The sequence below is a fragment of the Emydura macquarii genome, unplaced genomic scaffold (assembly GCF_026122565.2).
Source record: "Emydura macquarii macquarii isolate MOO-44397 ecotype Brisbane River unplaced genomic scaffold, CSIRO-AGI_Emac_v2 contig_3113, whole genome shotgun sequence".
Classification (NCBI taxonomy): Eukaryota; Metazoa; Chordata; order Testudines; family Chelidae; genus Emydura; species Emydura macquarii.
The window spans coordinates 6692321-6718133 of NW_027133250.1; the positions used below are offsets into that span (position 1 = coordinate 6692321).

Here is a 25813-nt window from a genome sequence, read left to right on the forward strand (position 1 = left end):
GTACTTATGTGAGCTCTGACTGAGTGAGGGTGTTAAAAATAGAGTGTTTGTAGCAGCAGCAGTGCAAGCAGCAGGAAGAGGCTAAGCTGTTCTAAGTAGGTGCCTGTGGTCTCGGATGGATGCATGCCTGAGGCAGCTAGCCTCCTGCTGCTTGCACATGCTAGCTCACTCAGAGCTAGCACCAGTATGTCTCCTCAAGCTGGGAGGGAACCACATCCCCAGCTCCACGTGCAGACCTACCCTTAGATGCCGAACTTTCAAAAACGCTCAGCCCCCCACTGCTTTCAGTGGGCCCTTGGCACTTTTGAAAATTAGGCCACTTACCCAAGTGTCCAAATCTGGATTTACGAGACATTTTTTTGAAAACTTTGATCTGCCTTTAAACTTGCACCCTTGCTGCTGTTTTTCTTTCTGCAGTTCCCTCACCTTGAGCAATACAAAGAAGACAGATTTGTTTCTGTTCCTAATCAGTTTCATTTTTAACTCCTCTAGTCAGTTTCACTTTCTGGTTTTTTTTGCTGCAGCCCAATGTTTTCAACACTGCAGCAACCTATATAACTCCTCCCCCCCGAAGTGCTACATGAAAATGTTTCTAGTCCCATAGGTTTTCCACCCACCCATCCCCAAATCCCTGCCTCCCCTTTTGATTTAAAAAACCCCCTCTAGTTTGGGTCTTGATGCTATCTTCCTGTGTCCCTTTCAGGACTAAGGAATGGCATGGATTTTGTTTTTTCTTTCTCATATATCCTCCCCTCTCCTTGGCTGGTGTGATGAAGCTGGCGGACTCCAGCGGCCTGAGCTGTGCTCTAACTCCTTAAAAATGCTCAGCTTGGAGGGTCATTATGAATGTGAAAAATAAACTAGGGGAAAAAGTCAAACCAGCGAATTAATGTCACTGTCTAAATTAACCACCAGCTCGTCTGTCTCTCTGTCTTGCACATGTGCGTGCATATACAATCGCTCTCCCTTCGTGTTGCACATGCCCTCTGAACTTTATTTGCAACACATCTGCCACCTGGTCTAGGCTCTTCAGCAGGGATGCTGTTTTAAAGTTGTTTGGACATACAGGATGTGCCATCCTAAATCAGACCATCATGTCCAGTATCCTACCTCTGCTGTAAGCCTATGTTTCAGAGCAAGGAGAACCCCCTTGGTAACAAAGTTGGCCTGTGTGGAACACAGCCTATGGAGTGCAGGACAATTCCTTCCTGACCCCTCATAGTTGATCAGCTTTTGCCTTGTAGCATAGGAGTTGGTTACTAGGCGTGGTCAAAAATTTTCCTGCAAAACTCCTTTTGATGGAAAAATGGGGTTTTTGGCTAAATGAATTTTTTTCATGAAAGGTGTCTGCTTTTTGCATTAAATGTTGATCTTTCTTCAAAAAGCCAAACACCCCACCTCTGAACTAGTTAAATTTGGGTACACTGCCATAGTGCCTCATGTAGGTTGTAGCGTGTGCTAGATGCTATACAAACACAGCGTAATGGTCAGTTCCTGTCCCAAAGCTCTTAAACAAAGTAGTTGTTTACATACATAACTGCAAATGTCATTATTAGCCTTAAATCACCCAGTACTTTTAAAAGATCCAGCAGGTGTTTTTTACTGACTAATCCCCTGAGATGTTAAAATAAATATTATTAAGCTGTGGAAATTGCTGCTACAGAGGAGTAGTTTAACAGGCTCTTTAAAAGGAGATACTATGAATAAGAAAAGCTACACTAAAAGGGCATGCATCACCAACCCAACATGCTTCAGGGCATATGTTGGTCACCAGCTGTGGTCAGGAAGAAATTTCCCTTTTCTCTGAATGGGAGAATGTTGCTGTGGGGCCTTTCTGTGAAAAACTGGGTCCTGGCCTGGGTCCGATGCAGGATCCTGGACTAGGAGATCCAGTCCAGTGGGGCAATCTGTTTCCAGGGGAAATTTCCAGACTGGTTTTGCTGACCCAGGAGCCAGCTTTAGAGGGAGCAGGTGACCATGGGGGCAGACTTGAAGACACAGTGGGGGCCATGCCCTGCCCAGCTGGGCAGAGACCCCTGAGTCCCTGGTCCCGTGCCCAAGGGGGTACGTGGATCTCTGGGCCCTTTCCTGCCGCCCGCCCAGTGTTCTGTCCATATGGCTGTTGTAGCCGGGCGGGGGGGAGTGGGGCTGAGACGAGTCAGACCCTCCGGCCCTTTGCAGGCGACAGGCAGCAGCTGGCACCGCCCTGCCCTGGGCTGGCCAAGCGCTGACACGCGCGGGACTTCCTGCCTTCCGCGGGGCGCCCGCTCCCCTGGGCCCGGCCCCTGCGTTTACACGCAGCGCTGCCCCGAACGCCCCGCGGCCGCACCTCGCCTCCCTCCCTGGCTGCCTTGGCCGGGCCCTGCCGCTCCGAGTCAGACCTTGGCTCCTATATTTAGCCCGTCCCCCTTGTGCTATTTCGGCTGCCTGTGGCAGCCGCCCAGTTACCACGCCTCCCTCTCCGCTTTCGCTCCCGTTTCTTCTTCTTTCCCCCCCCCCCTGTCCTGCCCAAACTGTCAGCCCCTGCAAGCAAAACTTGCAACAAAAGTTCGACCAAACTTCCCCCCCCCAGCCCCCGGTGAAAACAGATCCGATTTGACCCGGCTGCCAACGCCTGGCTCCTGTGTGTGAACGTTCTCCCTGCTCGCTCCTGAACGTAAAACAAGTTCGGAGCGCGCCGAGCCGCGGTCATGGGGCGAGCCGAGGAGCTGATGAGGATTGCAAAGAAGCTGGATAAGATGGTGACCAGGAAGAACACGGTAAGAAAAACCAAAACGCGCGCGCGCGTGTGTCGTGTGTGTATGTGTGTATATGTGTGTGTGTTTTGCTTAAACTTTGCAACACGGATCTGTGTGTCCAGGAAGAGCAGGGTAAAGCAAACCAAAACACGGTGTCTGTCTCTCTCTCTCCCTTCCTTTCTCTTTAAAACGTTGCAGCTTGGATCTGTGCAGAAAAGGAGACTCTCCTGGATAAATGCTGCAGGTGGAGGGCGGACGGGTGGTGGATCAGTGTGTCCTGAGTTGGGCTAGGTAGCCACTGACAGCACTTGCTAAAACAGCAGGCACGTCCTCAGCTCCCTTGTGGGATGGGCGCTCAGCACCGCTGGAAATCAGGCCCCAAAGTTTTGCTTTCCAAAAAATGCCAGCTTTGGTGGCTACCTGTGAAAGCTGTGAAGTTTCTTGTTGCCTGATCCTTTGGGTTTCAGTTGTCCAGTCTAATCCGATAGGCCTTGATTCTTCTGAGCACTTGACCTGTTGCTTTTGTTGGTCTCCGGACTGTATTTTCATTTTGCCAGGGGTTTGGTTGCATGAAGAGCGTGTCATTTTTTTCCAGTCCCACCCACATATGGGGTGTTCGATTTCCCTTCCTGTCCCCCTCTCTCCCTTCATGCCACCCCAGCTGCGGGGCAGGGTTTGAAGAGGGGCAAAATATCCAGGAGGGGCAGGGAGGAGGGGAAGGAGTTAGGTGTCTAAATCTTTTTCCTAAGAGAAACGTGGAAACCAGAGGGCGCGGATCAGGGGGAGGGACGATCAGTTTCAATTAAAGCTCTCAAAGACCTGAATATCAGCGCAGAGTGGCTTTGGTTGAGAAGCACCCAGGATTTAAGAACAAACAGGACAAGTGTCCCCACCCTCCGTGACCTGTTCCCGGGCCGCAGATAAACAGTTTATTGTTGGTAGAACTGGCCTGAGCCTTCCCCTGAATCTGTCTTGTCCTGGTGAAGGGCTGCTGGCTTCAGCTGATTTGCTCTTGGGGGCCAACTCCTTTAGCTGGCATAGCTCCCCACTGCCGTGCCACTACCCCCATCGATACTAGAAGGGGGAGCTGGGCTTTTATTGGCACTGGTGCGGTGCAGTCAGGCGTGGGCAGCGGAGGAGGGGTTGGTGCTTGAAGTTAATATTTTACTTTCCTTGCGACCTTTGTCTCAATGGAGTGTAATTAACCAACCCCCCCCCCCCCAACCCTCCCAATCAAGGTGTACAATCTGAGTGCTAATGCTCCCAAGGCTGGACCTTGCATTCACTCTAGGGCAATCAGATGCCACTGCCCCCAGCAAAGTCCAGCTTCCCGGAGCTGGATGGAGAGCACAGGCCCTGCACGCTGGTGAAGCAATGCAACCAACAGCTCTCGTTCCTTCCAGCATGAGGCCTGGCGTGTGTGGCCGTGCCTACAAATGGGGGGGCGGGGGGCCTTTTAAAAAAAGGGGAAGCATGTTAAAAAAAAACAAAAAACTTCCCCACGTGACATGGGTTGCAGGCGGCGCAGAATCTGTCCAGGAACTGCCAACTGCTGCAGAGAGTCCCTGGAAAGTTCGTCTCTAATTGCCGGTGCCTGGTGGGTGTCTTGCTTTCTCCCTTGCACTGTGCGTGTGTGTGCATGGCCTGATTCTCCACTGCCCTGCTCCTGGTGAGGGTGTTTACCCCAGGGCAAAGTGGGTGTAAAGCGCCACTCCGAATGGTAATGCTCCTTTGCGTTGCACATGGGCAAATGACTGCAGAAGGCCCTGGGCAATAGACAATCGGGCCCGCAGACCGGGCCTCCAGTCGGCGCCTTCTCTGGGTCTCCCACTGTTGTACTAGCCTTGATGGCCGCTACTGGTGGAAGCCAGTCACCCAGCAGACTGTAAAGGGATACTCAGAAATGTATGCCCATCACAATGGACATGCCTCAGTGAACGATGGGACTTTCCATTCCCCTCTCGGCTGGACAAAGACACTCTCCCGGTGACCCTTTTTTATACCCTGATACAAACAAGTTACCTATTGCGCCTCTGCCGTGGTTAGTTACCACCCTTTACCTTGTACACGTTGGTTCGATTAAAAATCTCTATCTACCATACTGTCATCCTGACCTTCTCTTTAGGAGGGGTCAACGTGTCCTTGTTATCTTCGGGGAGTGTGTTTATGCCATAGTTGGTATCGGGGTGTTCTGGTACCATCCTTCTGGACTGTGTTTGCGTGAGCGTCTTGTGCCTAGTACTACTTAGGAATGTTTGCGTTTTTGCAATACCAGCCCCGTTCTTGCCAGGTTCTGTGAACTTGCAAGCAAGCACGTTCGGTAGCCGTGCCTGACTTCTGCTCATAGCCTGACTTCTGCTATCTTTGCTTTATGTCAGCAGGGCCTGACGACGACTTTAGTTCAGGCCTCGCGTCTCAGGCTCTCTTTCTACTACAGAGGCCTTGCTGCTCCAGCACAGAGCGTGCCTGGCCTAGGCTGTGGGCATATGTTCCTGTGGGGTCTATATCACTTCTAGCCGGTGACAGACCACAAGCCACTTGTACCGTTCAGGAACAGCGAAGGGCTAGCCAAGGTGCCGTGTAACTGCCAGAGGTAGCGCATGTGTCTAACCTATTGCTGAGTATGCACCAAGGAATTCCCTCAGTGGCAACTTGTGCCTTACCTTGGAGCCCCATTGAGCCCCACAGATTGTTCAGATTTCTCAATTAGAGTAAACTAAATATGCCCCAGTGCTGCGTACCATTGCAATCAATATCCAAAGATGGCCCAGTTACTTCTCTGGGGTCCCACAGCCAGCTTGTGACTTCTACACAATATGTGGGCAGATGTCTCCAAAGCCAAAGGTCTGAGTATATGTTCCAGTACTGCAGGCCTTTTAGGAGGACTTAAGGGAAAGTGTACATAAGGAACACCAAACATCCGGTGCTGGGAGCAGCCTAGACATGGGTGTGGTGAGGCCTGGAGCAGGTCTGAAAACACAAGCTGGATTCATGGGTGTCTCTCAGAAGGACCAGAAAGACACAACTCAAAGTACCTCTCCTGCCCAAGGTATTAGCCAGTAGGCCTCAGAAATGAATGGAACTAGATGTCTGTGGAGAAAAGGGACATGGCTCTTGAGCCGCTGACTGGACCAGCATGGTAGCAGTCTTGCTTCTCACTAGACCCACAGATGATATAGCTGAGGTTAGTCCTGCTTTGAGCAGGGGGTTGGACTAGATGACCTCCTGAGGTCCCTTCCAACTCTAATATTCTATGATTCTATGACAGAAAAAGGGTTTTGGCACTGGAAGAATCTGTCTCCGCCAGCAGGTGTTACCAGTTTTGCCTGTCACCTTGGGGTATGATAATTTATTAGGGTTATTTTCCTTCGGGGGTGTTTGTGTGGGTGTGTGTTGATCTATTAATGTACTGCTTGTGTCTCTTGTGTTTTTATACGGAGCTTTACTTCTCCCTTCTGCAAGTCCCCTCTCAATAGAGCTACCCTGCAGGACCTAACTTTCCCAGGGCTGGGTTCCTCCAGCCCCAGACTCAAATACACACCCACATTCACACACACCTTCACAGATTAACAGAGCGCGTCTGAGCGGACTGGGCCAAACAGCACTTTCCAGCTGCCACCCTTATATGCCCCAGGTTCAGCACGTCGCTATCCCCACTTTCACTCTACACTTAATGAGCAAACCCCACAGGATTTTTGGGCGTTACAGGGATCTTTGGCGTAGGTAAGAGAAGCGCTGCGGCAGAGCAAGATAGGGAAGCCGAGAACACGAAGGAGTAAATGAAGTTTGGAGAGAGTCTGGCAACCAGCTTGATTATAAAAGTTATTGTATTGCCAGGGATATAAAACTTACGATACTAATAGAACAAGGAGAAAAAAACCCAAACAGTTACAATATTACACGATTTCAATTGGGGTGTTAGGGAAACCTAGCCCAAGTTTGATTACAAAAGTCAGGTTTAGAAAGTTATACCTGGACTGAGAAGGAGAGAGAGAAATCACATTAGGTCCTAGGGAAAAGGTGGGCTTAACCAGGGGAGAGAGAGAGAGAAAGAGAGAGAGAGTTGGGCTCTTACCACTCAGCGCAGCTTGAACTGGTGGAAGGTTTCCAGGAGACAGGCTGTTCAGTTTAAGGTCCGGGGTGCTTGAGACAGGCAGAGCCCCCAACACAATCAGTCAGGGAAAGCTGAAGTCCCAGTGGAACTGATGCAGCTTTTGGATCCAGGCATCAGAACAGGGGTTTGAACTTGGGTAGGGATTTTTGTAGAGAAGAAACAATGGTTCAAGGGAGAACACGAGGTTTGTGTATGGGTAAACAATGACTCAAGGGAATAGACCGGAATTGTGGTGTTTATGCTGGATAATAGGAACTGATCATTCCCGGCTATGGGCAGTGTTCCTTCGAGGGAGCTCACAGTGCAATCAGGCAGATGCAGTGTTTTGGATAGCAATAAAAGATCTATGACTAGAATTGGTCTGATAACTGATGAGCTGGGTGTGCGTAGGTGTGGGTTCATTATCATCTGGAGCAGAGATTTCCCATCATGCCGTGCTTCCCTGCTTTGCTGATCCCAGAGTTCAGGGCGGTCCCTGCCTTGAAGCTTGGTTCTCCATTCGGTACGCTTGTTCCATCTTCGATGTAGATGAGGCTTTTTGTTTTCCATTTGGTGTGCTAATCGAGATGCCTCCTCCTTACATCTTCGATGTAGATGAGGCTAGGGGTGTTGCCTTAACCCTGCCACCCTTGTTTGGAGGGGTTCAGGTGTATCTCCCACTGCCTTTTCATTGCTTTTGGTAAATCTGTCTGATCAGTTCTGGTTCAAGCGGTGGGGGGAGGAGGGTGTTTCAGATGAGTCACACAGTAGGGGTTTTGCGCCTTGGTTCTCCAAGAACACAGAGCTAACAGGTAACACAGGTCACACCTTGCCAGTGCAGAGCGTCAAGCTTTTGGCATGCAGTGATTTCAAGCATGTTACGTCCAAGTGCTTGCACCAACAGATAGTGGCCTTTCAGTCCAGATTGCTCTGATGGCTACAACAAAGAACACCCCGTGTGAGTTCCGCTAGGCTATGGGACACCCCTGTCGGTGACCAGAGTAACTCAACTGCTCACAGGTTGAACTGTCAGAACAAAGCTGCCCCATACAGAGAAATCTTTGTCCCAAATGGCACTGCTTATAAAGATGTGAAGAGAGATGCCGTATCTGAGAAGTCTTGAGGCACTCGTCTTTTACCTTGGCAATACAGCTGGAAACTTAACCAAGTTTAAACCACAAGACCCTGTGCTGACAAGACTGGATGGGGAAAAATGTTGGAGAACCCCAGTACTGATCCTGCACCCCCCTCCACCCCGTGATCCTACATGACTGAGACTGATCCAGGGGCTCAATACAGAACAGGCTGTAGGTTGGATCCAGGCCCAGCTGAATTGTCATGTGACTCTAGTAGCAGTGGTACCTGTTATGTACATCATAGCCCTAGTGTAGGGAGAAAATCCTGTGAGGAAGTCCTAACCTTATTGAGCAGACTACACCTTTGGGACTAAACCCTCCTTGAGGCCAGGGGGTGAGCAGATCTGGATGAGTGGCAAAGCCAGCGACTCTTCTGAATTTGTCCTGTGTTAAAGTTTTTACTTTTCTTAAGGATTGTTTATATAGATAAAAAGTAGGGGATGTGAGCATGTGTATTCTGTTCCTTTGCACCTATAAGAGGACGTCAGATGGTGGGGGGGGGGAAGGGTATCGACATTTTCCCACCCAAAAAAGCTTCAATCAAAAATATGTTTTTCCCCCATGGGAAAATTTTACTTTTAATGATATTCTTGGATGGGGAAACTTCAAAAATGTCAGTGCAAAATGAAAGGGAAATGTTAATTTCGTTCCGTTTTGAAATTTCCCATGTAAATTAATAATTTTTTCATTAGAAATACTTTCCAGGAAAAATGTTGTTGGGTTTTTACTTGGCTCTGGTTCCAAGTGGATGCGGTGCAGAAGAGAGGACTTTAGTGATAACACTGTATTAATTCTAATACAAGTTCCTTGTTCAGGAACCTCTACCACTAAGAGACAAGGTGGGGGAGGTAATATCTTTTATTGGACCTACTTCTGTTGGCGAGAGGCAAGCTTTTGAGCTTACACAGATCTCTTCTTCAGCGCCGTGTAAGCTCAAAAGTGTCTCTCTCTCTCACCACCAGAAGTGAGTCCAATAAAAGATATTACCTCACCCCCCTTGTCTCTAATATCCTGGGACCAACACCGCTACAACAACACTCTTTACCACTAGCACAGGACACAGACCCAACTCAGCCCAGCACGTCTGCCCTAACTTTTCAGTTAGTACTTGGAACTGACGGCGGGGCCTGGTTCTCCATAGCTTTGCACCTTAGGTTGTCATACAACGCCAATCGGGCACAACACTCTACCCAAGCAGCCATTCCCACTCATTTACACAGGCGGCGGTTTGCATCCAGTGTGCGCTTGCTTTGCACAGCTTTGCCCGTTACACAGGGTGCAAGGCAGTGGAGAACTGGGGCCCGGGGCACAAGACTCCATGAGCTAAAATGGAGATGCCACAGCAGAGGTGCAGTTAAAAAAGTGTAATAGCTAAGCACAGGCAGGGAAACCATTTCCTCTCTGGTGGCTTTTAGGGGGGCAAGGATGTTGGCGAAGGGTGTCAGCTCCTGGTCACCTTGTGACTGTTCGGAGCCCGGCATTTCTCTATAACTATGACTTAATTGGGGCCAGGATTTTCCCCCAGGCTGAGGTTGCCATGAATGTGGTGGCGTGGAGCCACTGTCTGTAGCTGTTACTGCAGCCTCAAAGGTGCAGAAACTTGCTGGAGTAACTCAGTGAGCGGCATTGCTAATGGATCTGTTCAGGAGAGGATCCACGGGCTCGTCCCTTGCTCCTCCCTCACCCCCAGATTTCCCTTCTGTAGCAGGGTAGAAGGAAGCCATGCAGACCTGGGCTCCTTGCCATGCTGGATTTGTGGATTTCCTGCGCTGCTCCCGCAGGCTGCCCCCATCCACTGTGCTCTTTTCCTAGGTAATGTAAGTGTTACAGCAGCGCTGGTGAGCTATGTTTACATCCCCATACATATAGACTGGGGGGCTAAAAACATCGGGGAATGAAATCCCACTGACCTGAGGTGAGGCCTGGGACTTGCTATATTTAGCCCTGAGTTTAGCACCAAGCAACCACAGCTAGACAGGGCCATTGTGAGCTTTTAGGGCTGCGGTCCCATGACCCATACGTGCTTCACACTGCAGCACTGGGAATTTGGGCAGCGCTTAAAACATGTGTCGGGGGTGTTGCAGATCTGGCAAAAGAGATATTTGTAAATGGAGCCGCGTTGCTGAGGGGTGAACCGCAAGGGCTTTCTTACCAAAGCTGCTGCCTCCAGGGTCTAATCGACACCCCCCCACACACTTTATTTAGACAGCTTTACGCCTTGGCATGGGGATCCCTGGCTTTTCCAGCTTCAGCAGCCTATCAGAGAGTTTAAAGACATGGCATTTCCATGGCGTCTTGATTCTTGTTTGTTTTTTCTTTTGTTTTCTTTCTCCCTACATCTCAATCACCAAACAATCCTTGGTGTCCATTTTCTTGGGAAACTTTTGAACTGGAAACCGGTGCTGTGTACTCACTGAAAGCTGGGAGTCCCAGTTTGGAGATGGCGGTAGAGAGTTGGGGCCAAATTCTGCTGCCCCTTGCACCATCCCTGCGCCTGGGATGTGCTGTGTTCAGATTAGGATCTATGGGCCAAAGGTGTTGACATAACACAGGGATGGTCCAAGATGAAACAGATTTAAACAAGGTCCGGGGTTTGGTTTGCAAAGACCTCCACTTGCTCAGTTTCATGGCAAACACGCCATTCAAAATCGGTCGAATTTTTTCATAAAGATACCGAAAAGAAGGAAAAACCGTTAAAATGCTGGAAACGTGAAGTATTAAATAAGGCTTCTATTTTAACAGCCTCCCTTGTTCTCTTTCCCTGGAGCTGGAGAGGGTTTTTAGAAAGAAGAAAACCCCTTGTCTGACAGTCTCTTAGAGGGTATTAAAGATGGCAGTAACTGTCCTTTTGGGGAAAAGAGAAGAAGTTCGTTGAGATGGGCTGAAGCTGGCATTGCTGCTGCTGTTGAAGTCTGATCTCGGTTCCTAGATGACAAAACGAGACACACACACACAGAAGTGGAGAGACGGGAAGAGGAAAGGTAGAAAATTTAGCATCTGTCTCTGGGGTGGATTCTCACTTGCAGACTGACTGCTGGAGAAACCCAGGCCCAGCGCATGGTCTTATCAGCCACTCCGAGACCTGGGAAACCGGTATCCGCATCAGGCTGTTTAGGGAATTGCTTCTTCCTGATTACAGGTTGACAGCAGTGTGGCAAAATAGAGCCTTGGCTGTCTAAGCCAGAGGCTTATTAGACAGATTTAAAAATGAGGGGGATGGGACAGAGAAGAAATAAGGCGGGGGAAGGAAAAAGACAAAATCTGAGATCCCAGGTGGTGTTTGGGTCCCTCTCTCTGGCCTGCTCTGGTCAGGACATCTCAGGATCTGGATGATGAAGACCCAGGGTCCAAGGAGATGGTGAGGGTGGTAGCCAGGATGGTGAAACTCGCTCTAATAGCCAATTTTTCCTCCCAAAATCTCTCTCTCTCTCTCTCTCTCTCTCTCTCTTTTTTTTTTTAAAGGACTCAAGAAGGGAGCGATGGACAGAATAGCTTGTCCTCCTATTATTTTGGCTTCATTTCCGGCACACACCAAATTTGGTTCACTGATTTCTGGTCCCACGCTTGGCTTGTTTACCAGGCACAATCTGAACACAGTCCTTGAGTTATATCTGCAGGCCTTTTTGTTTGGACTAATTCTGTCTTTCTGTCTCCCTCTCGTGCCTTTTCCCATGGTCGTTTGTTATTACAGGTTAGGGTGACACCTTACCAACTTCCCCGTGCTTTTTGCAGTTGAGCTTACGATGAGGGTAAATCTGTAGGCCCAGATCTTACAACAGATGGCATAAGTGTAACTGAGAGCAGGGTTTGGCGTGCTGTGTCTAAATAAATACCCCCTCCAGAGCCTGCCTAGCTGAATCCAAGTTTGTAATAAGACCGCAGCAGTTGCTGTATCAGACTATAGTTTGGTGTCAACAGCTGCCTGGTAATCTCAGAAAGCTGTGACGGAACCAAGATACACACCAAGATGCAACCCTTTGCCAGCCTGTTCCTCTCCTGTCGTTCTGGGGCTAGTGCTGCCCATCTCCGTGTTCTTCTGCCTTTCCACGTGTAACGTTCCACGGGGTAGAAAAGACCCAGGACTCTGCCGTTGGGACTATAAAGGGGATTCTTCTGTTCAGGCCCCCGAACTCAGTCAGGCCCCGTCATTTTCTCCTCTGGCTCTGCCTAGAGTTGCCACCCAGGTCTCCTGAAATCCTGCCCAGGTCTCCGCCGTTGTGGGAGGGAGGGACTGGCGCCTGTTTGAGCCGCTGTGCAGTACAAATCCAAAGCAGATGCGTTTCCCCATCTTTGGCTGGGCTGAGAAAGCGGGCAGAAACCGGAGAAGACCGAACCGTGGAATCTACTTTCCATCTGCCTCCGAACGTGACCTCCCCCCGTCAGGAAATAAAAAATAATAATGGAAAAAAAAGAGCTTTTTAAAAATGTAGGTCAAAGTTTGTTTTCTTTTGGCTGGTGGCAGCCAGATAATACAGAGACATTTTAACCCTTCCCTGCCCTGTCCTTTGAGTGGGTAATTTTATAGGACTAGCTGCAAGATGCATGTATTGTGTGAGTATATATGGGCTAAGGGGAGAGCTGTCATATCAGCCAAAATGAGTGATCAGTGGTTTTATACTTCATGGGCCAGATTCGCAGTTGATGTAAATGAGCGCCGCTCCATTGACTTTAATGGAGCTGTGTCAATTTACATCAGCTGAGGATCTGACCTTTGATATAAAACTCTACTTTATCCGTCTTCTTCCATGCAAACTAGAACTAAAAAAATGTTTGACATCGATAACTCGTAGAAAGGAAACAGAACGTAAGGGGTGTAGGCAAAGGGAAGAGAGTCTCAGCTGAGAATTGAAATGAGAGGGAAAGTCAATGGGGCAGTGAGATAATGGAGGAGCCCCAGATGGCAGGGGCTGCAGAGTTGAAGGCTGTCTCACCAAAAGCTGTGAATGGGAGACCAAAAGTGGTATTTGTCTGGCTATGGTGCTTCTCTGGCCCCCATTCCGGTAGCCTCTGAGAGCATCACCGTCTTTGATGTATGCCTCCTCACACACCCCTGGGGAGGCAGGGGGGTGCTATTATCCTTGTGGTACAGGTGGGGAAACTGAGGCACAGAAGTGACGTGACTTGCCCAAGGTCACGCAGGAAATCTGTGGCAAAGTAAGGCATTGAATCGGAGCTCCCACATCTAAGGCTAGTGCCCTAGCCGCTGGGCGACCCTTCCTCTCATGGTTTGAGGAGAATAGAGACAAGGGAGCAAATGTTGCTCTGTTGTGCTAGCATCAATGCAGTGTCGTGCCCCGGGCGTCTAGAGTCGGTCTGGCTGTATGCTGGTGTAGCTAGCAAAAGAATGAGATAAAGTGGAGTCAATGTGGAGGGTTTCAAAGGCTAGGGCATTTAAGGAAGGATGGTCTTGTGGTTAAGGCGCTTCCTCTGGATTAAGTCCCAGCTCTGCTGCAGTCTCCCTGGGTGAGCTTGGGCAAGTTGCTTTGTCTCTCTGGGCCTTGGTTCCCCATCTGCAGAGCAGGAATAATGCTTCCTTTCTCCCACTCTTGTGTTTGGCTTCTCGGTGCTCTTTAGGCTTGTGTCTTGCTACGTGTTTGCACAGTGCCCAGCACAATGGGGCCCCCAACCTCAGTCAGCGCCTGCAGGTGCTACTGTGAGAAAAATCATGCGTTCTTTTCTCGGTCGCACCCGTTCCACTCTCCGTGAGGCGGTGGTGGTGTCACTGGAGGAGGAGGGGGCAGAATTTGGCCCAGGGAGGGCAGTTTAGCACAGGATTTTGGAATTGTCGCCTATTCTCCCACCACCCCTTTGGCACCTTCCGATGCAAAGGCTGTTTCCAGGGGCTTGTTTTCAGCTTTGCCATTCCAATGCTCACTGTGGCTTTTGTTTGACCCAGGAAGGAGCTCTCGATCTGTTGAAGGAACTGAATGGCTACGCGATGACCATCCAGCTGCTGCAGGTAAGGGGGAGGGGTTGTCCATAACTCCAGCATAGGATGGGTTACTTGGATCTGAAGGAGGGACGGTTTTCCCCTCGCCACCCTTAAAGCAGCACATGGGGGAAGTAACATGGAATTCAAGGTAAGGTAAAAGCGCATGTGAGCTCTGCCTACTCGGTGTGGCGATTTGCTCCCCTCTAGTGGTAGCTAGGCCAACAAGCGATTGCCGAGCCTGCTGCAGCCTGAGCTAAGGGTGCAGGGGTTTTTTAGCTCGGGAAGCGTGGCCTCGTTGAGAGATCCCAGGTTCGATCCCCGTGGCTGACAACCCACCCGGAGGTGTTGGCGTTATGCACAGAATGGGCTGCCCGTTTAAGAGGAAAGACGTTCAGTCCACTTGAACTCCAGCTGTTTTCTTTCAGAGGCTTTTTAAACAAAGTGTTGGGCTAGACCAGTGTTTTCTTTGCCAGTCAGAGCAGCCCTAGACAGAAGAAACTGGGAAGCCGTAGCTCCTAAGTGGAGAACGGTATATCAGAGCTGCAAGGGCCCTTTCAGTTTTAACAGATCAGCTCATCAGCGGCCTCTCTTGCTAGCAGTGGGGAGGGTCCCAGGTGATTTCAGAAGCAAGCTGTGATTGTCCTTTGCTGTAGTCTTGTCCCCTCTCTGGGTCCTCCCTCCACCTGGGAAAGCAGGGGGCTAGAAGAGCCTGCTATCATGGTCTCTCTAGATGTATTCCCTTGTGTCCCCTCCAGTGGGGTAGGGGGAGGAGGAGCCATATCAGTTTCTACCCATCCATTATTCTATTTATTAACGTTATTTGTATTATTGTCACACCTAAGAACCCCAGTCATGGACCAGGATCCCACTGTGCAAGGTGCTGTACAAACACAAAACAAAAAGACAGTCGCTGCCCCATCCAGTCAAAGTACTTATATGGCCCCCATCTGTAATATTTGTGCATCTCACCATCCCTCTGGAAGTAGGGCGGTTCTATTATGCCCGTTGTACAGATGGGGAAACTGAGGCACAGAGTGGCTAAATGATTTACCCAGTGTCACACAGGGAGTCTGCAGCAGGGACTTGAAGCCAGGCCTGTCAGGATGCAGGCTAAGTGTGTTAACCACTGTCTCTGTTTTACCTTCCTCTCTGATCTGCTTAATCATAAACAAAAGTCTGTGTGTGCTCCCAGACCACGAGAATTGGCGTGGCTGTCAATGCTGTCCGGAAGCAATGCTCGAACGAAGAGGTGGTGGCCCTGGCGAAAATCCTCATCAAGAACTGGAAACGGCTGCTAGGTGAGAGATCCTGAGGCTGCTTCAGCCTCGCGAGTAAAATTACTACCTGGCCCCAAAACCTCATGGGGCCCTTTGATTCTATACAATCATTGCAGCCCTTTGCTCCCCCAGGATACAAGCAGATAACTGGCCTGGTTGCTGGTTTTAATTTGGCAGAAGGGTCATTTGGCGGTTTATGAGAGGGAATATCTGGACAGAGCAGTGTATAGAATGGACAGATTGTGTTCAAGGTTCTCTAAGTGGTCCTGCTGTCCTGGCCCTGCTTTCCAGACAGCTTTGTCAGTGCACCCACTAATCCCAACAATGCCTCTGTCCTATATACACATTTCATCAGGAGATCCCAAAGGGCTCCCCGGCTTTTTAATGTATTTATCCTCACAATCCACCTGTCAGGCAGGGCGGTACTATTAGACACAGGGTGTGGCGGCACAGCGAAGTTATGTGACTGCCCAAGAGCACGCAGGAAGTCCATGGCAGAGCCGGAAATTGACCCCGGGTTTCCCATGTCTGAAGGCCATACCCCAGCCGCAGGCCCCTCTTCTCATCGTGCAAATCCTCCATGCTATTTCAAGTCATAGGTCCACAAGCCAGTTCTGCCAGTGCATGCAACTCAGCCCTGACCTGCATCTCTCTCTGCTGTTCCAGTCCTGCTTCCCCATGCCCTGCACCTCAAGCCTGATCTGCTTGATAGAACCAGAGAATCAAAGGACAGGAAGGGACCTTGAGAGGACATCTAGTCCAGTCCCCTGCACTCATGGCAGGACTAAGTAATATCTAGACCATCTCTGACAGGTGTTTGTCTGACCTGTTCGTAAAAATCTCCAATGATGGAGATTCCACAACTTCCTTGGGCAATTTATTCTGCTTAACCACCCTGATCGTTAGGAAGTTTTTCCTAATGTCCAACCTACCCTGCCCTTGCTGCAATTTAACCCCATTGCTTCTTGTCCTATCCTCAGAGGTTAAAGAGAACAATTTTTCTCCCTCCTCCTTGTAACAATCTTTTATGTACTTGAAAACCATTATTCTGTCCCTTCTCACTCTTCTCTTCTCCAGACTAAACAAACCCCATTTTTTTCAATCTCCCCACATAGGTCGTGTTTTCTGGTCCTTTAATCATTTGTGTTGCTCTTCTCTGGATTTTCTCCAGTTTGTCCACGTCTTTTCTGAAATGTGGCACCCAAAACTGGACATGATACTCCAGTAGAGGCCTGATCAGCACAGAGTACAGCGGAAGAATTACTTCTCGTGGCTTGCTTACAACACTCCTGCTAACACATCCCAAAATCATGTTTGTTTTTTTTGCAACAGAGTGACACTGTTGACTTGTGATCCACTATGACCCCCGATCCCTTCCCGCAGTACGCCTTCCGAGGCAGTCATTTCCCATTTTGTACGTGTGCAACTGATTGTTCCTTCCCAAGTGGAGCACTTTGCACTTGTCCTTATTGAATTTCATCCTATTTACTTCAGACCTTTTCTCCAGTTTGTCCAGATCATTTTGAATTTTAATCTTGTTCTCCAGAGCTTTTGCTACCCCTCCCAGCTTGGTGTTGTCTGCAAACTTTATAAATGTGCTCTCTTTGCCATTATCTAAGTCATTGATGACGATATTGAACAGAACTGGACCCAGAACTGATCCCTGTGGGACCCCACTCAATGTGCCCTTCCAACTTGACTGTGAACCACTGATAACTACTCTCTGGGAATGATTTTCCAACCAGTTGTGCATCCACTTTATAGTAGCTCCATCTAGGTTGTATTTCCCTAGTTTTATATTCCAATCCTGGAACTCTGCATAATCCCTGCCAGGGCAATCCTGACCTGAAACAAACAACCTCTTCTGTTCTAGTTGGTGACCTGGACCCAGTGCTCATTTGGACCCAAGTCTCAAAAGATAACAGGCTAATGCACTAATGCTCTAGGCCACTGAGTCAGCTGGTAGCAGAGGATTGGATTCTGTGGGCTGCATATGGGTCCTGAGTCTGCCGTCCTGCTGAATAATGTAAATCAGGAGTGACACCATTAAAGTCAGTGGAGCAATAAAGGTAGACAATTGCTGTAAGGGAGATCTAAACCTGGTCCCTTATAACACTGCTCTGAATGCCCAAGTGGGCTACTTATTGAACTTCCCAAAGCCAAATGCTCATGTATTTTTTCCAGCCAGTATGAAATTATTATCAGCTTGGTGAATAGAAGTGCCCTTCCTCCACTCGCATTTTCATTTCCGTCAGCATCTGAGTGACAACCTGATCTGTTCTCCTCAGAGTCCTCGGGGACCCCAAAGAGAGAGAAGACCCAGGAAGGGCAAAAGAATAAAAAAGAAACAAGTCTCGACTTTTCCAACTGGCCGCCTGAAGGGGCGAATTCCCATGCAGTGAAACTCTGCAAAAGCCCAGCCGAGAAGCACAAGGAAAAGCACAAAGAAAGGTAGGAGCTGCCCGCTGGGGCTCTTGGTACACAGCAGCTGTGGCCTGGCATGAGCCTGGAGATAGGAAACAATAATAATTAGAAACCAGTCACTTAGCCCAGGCACAAGGTAATCACTGGTCAGAATGAGGCAAAGCCCCAGATCCTCAAAGGTATTTAGGCACCATATAAATACCCGAGAGAGATAGTCAGGTTAGACTACATCTCCCATGATGCACCACTTTCCTCTTTTGGAGGGGGCAGGTGGTGTATCATGGGAGTCCACTCAGCAGCCTAAGGCCCAGCTCCTCCAAGGTATTGAGGCACCTAACTCCTACTGATTTCAGGGGCGTACCTGGCTGTGGTGCATCATGGGAGATAGTCTGGCCAGGGAGCCGGCCCATGTCAATGAGCGTGCGGTGCCTTTGGGGAGGAGGGCCCAAGGTCACACAAGAAGTTTATGAGGGAGTAAGGGATTGAACTCAGGTCTCACAAGTCACAGGCCAGTACACTAACCACTGGGCCAGCCTGCTTCTCCCTTCACCGACCTACATGGCCTCTACAAGGCCATCACTTTTCCCAGCTATGTTTAGCCTTCCTGCAAGTTACCACTTTGAAGTCAGTGACCAAACTGAATGGACTTAGAGTTTGGTCTCTGGCTTCTTAATGCCTCACCCCTTATACTTCAGGAGTCAGTAATTTGCTGCATCTTTTCCTCTTCATTTAAAGAGACTTTCCTGATCATAAGGCTCTGGGCCTGCTTTCTGGCCCAAAGAAACATTAATCAGATCAGAAACAGGACAGGTAAACTCCCAGCACCCTCCTTAATGCGTGGATCTGGCAACAAGGCGAGGAGAACAAATATTGACATGCAATTCTTCGGCCTGATGGGTGCAGACTCTTATGGCCTACCCACTCTTGTATATTCCAGCTAGAGGCTCCCAATTCCAATTCAGGCCACTGCAGCCGTTTCTACCCCCAAATGTATCTGGGGTGTAAAAATCCTTGTGAGAACTTGTGTCTTCCTCCAACTAATCAAGATGGCAGAAGCAGGAGAAGTGCGTGTGGGGGGGGCGGTGGTTTGTGTTTGTTTTGTTTAAGGAAATAAACACAAGTTAAAATGAGAGAGGTGAAAGTGAGAGTGGTCTCCTAACTACTGAAGTTCTCTCTTGAGGGAGGGGATGGACTAGACCCAAAACTCCAGACCCAGCCGGGAGTAGATGAGGGGCAGAAGTGCTTGAAATCGGAGCTGAGATTTTCATTTGGATTTCAGCGATTTGCCTTTTCTTTATAATGGACTGAACCAAAACCACACACCTGAACAGTCCAGGACTTGGATGCGTTTGAAATCCAGGACCTTGACTCTTCTCTAGTTTGAATAAAAGGGGTTTGGGTTTGGCCCATTGCTACTTAAAAGGTTTCATTTGTGATTGGACTGGACTAAGGACTTGTCTACAAGGAGACTTAGTTGTAAATCTGCAGGGCTCTAGCTTGCGGCACAGTGACGGGCCGTGGAGACTCAGTCACTAAAAGTTCTGTAGTGCACTTTGCCTTACTGCTTGTCAAATAGGAATAGATCAGAGCACACCAGGGAGCATTTAGTGCATGTTAGCAGGGTCCGCACTGCCAGCTAGTGCGCTGTAGATTCACACCCCAGCCTGCCACACAGTGAGTGAATCTCTGTATAGACAGCTGCCCTTAGCTGAAAGAAAAGGAAGCTTTCAGAGGCAGGAATGTGGAGACGACAGAAAAGAAGGGGCAAGCTCTCTTTTTTACATTTTTTCTTTTCTTTCATCATGTCGAGAAGTGTGGGGGGTTGGCTTTTCAGACAAAAAAGGGGGGCGCGGAAATCTGATGCGCGAATAATATGCAAATAGAACTATGCTGAAGAGCAGGCCCCCCTCTCTGTGAATCCCCTTTCTCTCCAGGAAATCCAGCAAGTCCACCTGTCACACCGAAACCCCGAAGAGTCATTCTACAGACTCCAAGCCAGACAGGTACCTGCTTATGTACCCACGGATCCTTTATTTGGGGAGGGGCGATACTAATAAGGTCATACAGGGCATGAACCATTGAGGTTGAGGGAAAAGACGCCTCTCAACTTCAGAGGGTTGCAGCTGAAACCTACAGTGAGTCAGTGACAGAGCTGGGAATAGAACCCAGCCGTCCTCCTACATCAGAGCTGAAGTAACACACTCTATAGGCACAACACCTTTATACCTGTGTGAATAATACCTAGCTCTTTTATCTAGCACCTTTCATCAGTAGCTCTCTGAGCACTTTACAGAGGAGGTCAGTATCATCATCGCCGTTTTACAGATGGGGAAACTGAGGCTCAGAACGGTGAGGAGACTTGCCCGAGGTTTCCCAGCAGGCCAGTGGCAGAGCCAGGAGCAGAACCCAGGTCCTATGAGTCCCAGTCCAGTGCTCTGACCACTAGGCAACAGTGCCTAGAAGGCAGGCTGCATTTCAGGCCTCCCAGTAATGGACTATATATACTGTTACCAGTGCTGTTACTGAGACCCATTTGCCAAGTGTGAGTGATACGCGTCAGCAGGTTCCCAGGGGCGTATAGTCAGTGTCTGGCACCTAGCGGAGTTGTTGAGGCTGCTGTGAGCTGTCCCTTCTGTGAAGCACTGTGGGGATAGCAATATCTCTGGGCACTCGCGTCCGGAACCGCCGTGCGTTTAGGGCAGTGCTAAAACAGGGATAATGGCCTCGGCAGCAGAGTATCCACCAGCAAAGGGTCCTGTGGAATGAGCCTGATTGGAGACACCCCCCTTCTCCCCCAACATCTGTGAATTAAAGGGCAAGTAGCCTTGATTCTCCAGTGAAGCAGTGGCGAGCTGATGCTGTCAGGTATTTTTAGACCCACAATGATTCAGAGCCAGACTCCTGTCGGAGACAAAATGCTGAGGAGCTTCCAGAGCTGGGCCTGTGGCTTGGCCGGTTATAGAAACACAAGCTAGTTGTGGCGTGCGGAGCTGGATCCCAATTTGGAGTTCCTCCAGGCTCAGTGTGTGGGCTGGGTTCTGTACAGAGAGAAGCAGCCAGTTGCTGTGAGATCAGATCCCTGCTCCGGGCCGCCATTCTCATTCTGCGCAATTGACCGTGATGCTTCTGTGGCTTTAAGGGTCTTCTAAGCTTAGGAGGGAAGAGGGCCCAGATTTGGCTTATTAATTACGAGGGAGATGGTGGATTTTTCCATCACCTGCAGTCTCTACGTCAAGACGGGATGTCTTTCTAAAAGATCTGCAGTAGCTCAGACAGGAATTGTGGGCTTGTGCAGAAATGACAGGGTGAGGTTCTCTGGCCTATGTTATACGGGAGGTCAGATATGATCCTAATAGTCCCTTCTGGCCTTAAAATCTGTGAATTTCGGTGGTCTGAGTTATTCGTATACTTTACATATCTCAGTACAATAATTATACTTTCAGAAACACAGGAGTTCTGACTGCCAGTCCTCCGCTCTAACCATTACACTGTACTCCCTCAGAGCTGGGAACAGAACCCAGCAGTCCTGACTCCCAGTCCTGTTGCTCTAACCACTAGGTGACACTCTAATTGCTGTGAGGGTTCTGGCTTGAGGTTTCCCTTTTATGCTTTAATTCTCCAGTTACAAGAGGGGTGAATTGGGGGTATGACTAACATGCTGTGTTTGCAGGAGGCTGACTGGGTGGGGGAGGCGTCCCCGTACATACCAGTATCTGTGGATGACTGGTGAACAGTTCCACTGAGGAAGAAGCGCCACGGCCATTGGCACGTGTCCCTGGGCATCTGGTCACCCCAGCAAATGTCAGCGGAGAGGACTTGGTGCCAGGATCCCAGCTGAGCTAACCTCTCTCCTCTCTGTGTGTTTTCCCTATGAAGGGAGACCAGCGACTGCAGGGCTCCTCCTGCCGCCTCTAAAAAGTCGCACTCGGATGGCAAGAAAGAGAGGTAGGTGTTTTGTGGCTTGATTGGGGCATATTTTGCTTCTCTGTCTTTGGGAGAGTGATGTGCCCAGCTCAAAACACGCCCTCCTCCAAATGGCAGCGCCCTGCCTTATCTCCGTGTCCCCTGGCAAGCACTGGATGCCCTGTTAACCAGTGAATGCCCTCTTTAAGGATTGCTGGGCCCCTTGTTCTCTGCCAGCACATCTCAGGTTCTGTGGCTGTTTCCATCCTGAACTACTCTGTGCTTCAGGACGTGGCCCCTCCTCCCCCATTTCTCTTTCAGGAGAGACTCTGCAGACTCAAGATCTTCCACCATCACCGCCGCCTCCTCCTCTTCCTCCCCTCAGAAGAGACCGCCAGTGGAAAGGTAACACGGAGACTTAACTCTTACACCCCGTTTACGGCTGAAATCGCTCATTGAAATCTGCAAGCTGAGAAGGCTCAGATCCCACCCTGCTCCCCCTCTGAGAATCGGACAAATGTCGGGCTGGAAGGGGCCTCAAAAGGCCAGCAAGTCCAGCCCCTGGCGCTGAGGCAGGGCCAAAAAAACCTAGACCAGCCTTGAGAGGTGTGTCTCCAGCCTGTTCTTAAAATTCTCCAGGGATGGGGATTGTAGCTTCCCTGGGACGCCGGTTGCAGAGCTTAACTCCCCTTACAGGCAGCAAGTTTTTCCTAACATCTAAGCTAAATCTCTCTTGCTGCAGATTACGCCCCTTACTTCTTGTCCTACCTCCAGTTTTTTGTATCCTCCTCCTTCCCGGGGGTCGACTGCGGGAGAAGGAAGGTGTGATTCTGGGGTCCTACACAGGGCGTGCATGTCCCCAGTGTGTTATGGAGATCTGTGCCCTGGCTGTTCGCTCTGCCCGAGCCGGGACGGGTGATGTGTCCAGAACTGGAGTGGATGGGGGGAGTTAAAGGATATCTGGATGGAGGTTTCTCTTAGAAGGCTCTTGGATGCCATGTTGCTGGGCACCATGTAAAAACCTCAACAGAACCGGAGGAGGCAGGGAAGCCGTGATGAAGGGCATGACATCCTGATACCCCAGAGGGCTCCATCTGTCATGGCAGAGCTGACTCAGCCACCAGGAGGGAGTGAATATCACATTGGCCTTGCTGGGGGGGGTATTGGGTGTTGGGACCCCGTGAGGGGAGTTTCCCGGAGCCAGGGCGCCAGGCCGAGCCCAGACGTCTACACTGCAATTTTACAGCCCCGCAGCCGAGCCCTGTGAGCCCCAGTCAGCTGATTGGGGGAAGGGGGGGCAGCTGTGGGGGTTTAATTACAGTGTAGACGTATCCCAAGAGACCACACACCCTTCGCCGAGGGCTTGGAAGGAATCGCTTGTTGGCCATAGATGGTTGTGACTTCAGATCTCACAATGCACATGGGTGTTTTCCCACTAAAGGCCTGAGCCAGAACCAGTTTATGTCAATGGAAAGATGCTCCACTGGGTTCAGTGGAGGCTGGAGCAGGCCGTTAGTTCTGATCGTGTTAGTTCTGATCGTGTGACATCCCAGCAGATGCTCTCACCCCGACCATCTCCATCCTTGGTGCTCAGACCATGCCCATCACCGTGGTTTCAGAGCCCGTTACAAATCTGTTACTGTGGTCACCAGAAGAACCTCAGCCCTTGGCATCACACGTGCTGTTGCCTCTCTGTTTCAATTCCAGGAGATCCTCTACAGGCTCCAACCCAGCAGCCTCTCCCACTGGCTCTCGGAAGAACTCCAGCGATGGCAAAGAGGAAAGGTAGGGGAGGGTGGGAAAGCCTAGTGGAGAGGACGCTGGAAGCCATCCACTATCAGCGTCCCAGTGCTTAGATATCTAGTTTCAAGTTTCTGCCACAGACTGCCTGTATGACTTTGGGCAAGTTACTTAGGCTTCGATCATCCACAGTATTTAGGTACCTGACGCTTATGGAAACCAGTGGGAGGTCAGCACCTAAGCACCTTGGAGGATCTGAACCGTAAACGCTCTGTGCCTCAGTTCCCCATCTGTACAATGGGGATAACAATCCTGGCCTACCTGCGAAAGGTAGGGAGGATAAATGCATTCAACAGTGTGAGGAGCTCAGCTCCTAAGGTAATGGGGGTAAATACCCAAGTTGGATGGATCTTGCCAAGGCCAAAAGCAGACGAGCAGCCACAAAAGAGGCAGGAGAATGGCCTGGAGACCTCCCCAGCCCAGTGCGAGGGGGATGGAGTTTGCAGGGCGTTCGTGGTGCGGAGACAGCCCCGTTGCAGCATGGGATGGAGGGGCCGTGGGGCTGGAAAGGTCTGAAAATGCTCCCTCTCAGTACCTGGAGGCAACAGGTAGACAGTGTGGGGTAATGAGGCTACGGGGGAGTGGAGGTATGTGTCACACAGAGGGACCCCTTGCTGATGAAAATCCTTTGGTTAGTGCTAGGAGCCCCTCCTTCGGTGATGGCGAGGTGGGCTGGGCTTGTGACATCCTGGAGTGACAGCCTGTCTCTTCTCTCCAGGCCCAACAGCCGCAAATCGAAACCCGAGACCCCCAAAACACCGAGCAGCCCCTCGAGCCCCACGTTCGCCCCGACCATCTGCTTCCTGGCGTCCTGCTACCTCACGGGAGACTCGGTCCGGGACAAGTGCATCGAGATGATCTCGGCCTCCCTGAAAATGGACGGTGAGAGGGGGCTGGAGCTGGGGATGGCCCGAGAGGGGAAGGGGACATCAGCTGGGTCAGTTGACAGTGAGGAGTGATTTAGAGGCATCCCCCGAGGGCTGGGATTGTCACACGAATAGGAGCCAGTGACTGCTGGGTACTTTGGTGGCTTTGATAATTGGTTTAGTTGCTCATTGCAAAAAAAAAACAAAACAAAGCCCCACTGGGCCACATTCCTCCTGGGTGTAACTCAGTTGGCTTCCACCAGGTCCCCCCTTTCCATATGCCCTGGTCTTTGGAGAGACAAACCTCACTGCTGGGGGGACCAAAATCTAACCTACTGGCTTCTCTCATACATCTCTGTGCAAACCGCAAAAGCTGTCTCGTTTGCTATAGGTGTTTAAAACAGCCCAAAGGTGGCACTGCCAGTGGGGTCAGCCCTTCTCAGAGCAACCCTACAATAACAAACCGGGGTGTGTGGCTAGAGTGCATAAGCAACCCTACAATAACAAACCGGGGTTTGTGGCCTAGAGTGCATAAGCAACCCTACAATAACAAACCGGGGTGTGTGGCCTAGAGTGCATAAGCAACCCTACAATAACAAACCTGCACTGCACTTGTGAATAAGCCTATGATAATAATTTGTTGCTCACAAGCGACCCTGCATTAACAAACCAGTGGGGATGGTGCAGGGGAGCATTGGCAACCCTACAAAAACAAAGCAGAAGGGATAAAAATCCTTCAGAAGGAATTAGGTTTCGGTGTGAAGCTTATTATACAAATAATTAGTGATTTCTTTGAATCATGCTTTGATGAAGCCTTTTGTACCTTCCAGCGCGTTCTCTTGGTTCTTAAGTGTGTTTATCCCCCTCCCCTTTCTCTCGCTCCACCGCTTTAGATGATTACAAACAGTTTGGAGTCAACTGTGACAAGATGGCTTCTGAAATTGAAGATCATATCCTTTGGCTGGCTGGGCTGGGGCGTAGTTTGCCTGCGTTGCTACCAGGGACTGAGCCTGAATCCACAGGCAGCCCAGCCGCTCTCGGTCTGTCGGCACTTCCTTCCCAGAGAATCCATCGGATGCGTTCCCTCTAAAACCCTTTAATGCACTCACCAGCTGCACCGAGGTCCCGCTCAGATGAGGGATGTTCCGCACGTCACCACCTAGGGGCTGAACAGTGTAATACAGTTTAGCCATTCCACCATCAGCCGGGTCATGATTTTTTTTTTTTAATTGAAAAACATTTCTTATACTTAAATTGAAATGTGTAGATCTTAAAAACAAAAGCAATTTGCTGGTGCCGAGATTTAATTTCAAATGAGCTGAACAAACCACTGTACAATTCCTTTAAAATTGGTAACTAGTTGGATACTTTCCAATCCAGGATTTTTCCACTTTTATAAAACATTTGGATTTGAAAATGGTCAGTTAAATAAAATATTAAGACCCAAACAATACCCAAAGATGAACAATTTTATAGGCAGAAGCTACTCGAAATTAGGTCCACAAAATTTCACTTTCAGGGAAGCTGATGTTAAACTGCTCACCGCCCCACGCGCCTTTTTGTGGTTGTACTTTAAAGGGAAGCTACTGGGCCATAGGCAAGAGATGAGAGAAGCGAGAGGGCCGGATCCTGCTGGCAAAACAT

At 49.8% G+C, this 25813-nt stretch overlaps 1 protein-coding gene across 2 annotated transcripts in view; it reads left to right on the forward strand.

Moving 5' to 3' along the window:
• Positions 1 to 2562: 2562 nt before the first annotated feature.
• The window catches only part of TCEA3 (transcription elongation factor A3), a 28922-nt gene continuing 5671 nt past the window's right edge, over positions 2563 to 25813 (forward strand). The window contains exons 1-10 of one of the 2 annotated variants that reach the window (XM_067530715.1): positions 2563 to 2759; positions 13864 to 13926; positions 15092 to 15197; positions 17465 to 17627; positions 19535 to 19603; positions 21477 to 21545; positions 21825 to 21908; positions 23211 to 23288; positions 24022 to 24185; positions 25063 to 25118. In XM_067530715.1, the coding sequence (XP_067386816.1) occupies positions 2691 to 2759; positions 13864 to 13926; positions 15092 to 15197; positions 17465 to 17627; positions 19535 to 19603; positions 21477 to 21545; positions 21825 to 21908; positions 23211 to 23288; positions 24022 to 24185; positions 25063 to 25118 (921 nt within the window). In that variant the 5' untranslated portion in view covers positions 2563 to 2690. The remainder of the gene's footprint in view (positions 2760 to 13863; positions 13927 to 15091; positions 15198 to 17464; positions 17628 to 19534; positions 19604 to 21476; positions 21546 to 21824; positions 21909 to 23210; positions 23289 to 24021; positions 24186 to 25062; positions 25119 to 25813) is intronic. The other variant, XM_067530716.1, reaches the window with a different exon arrangement.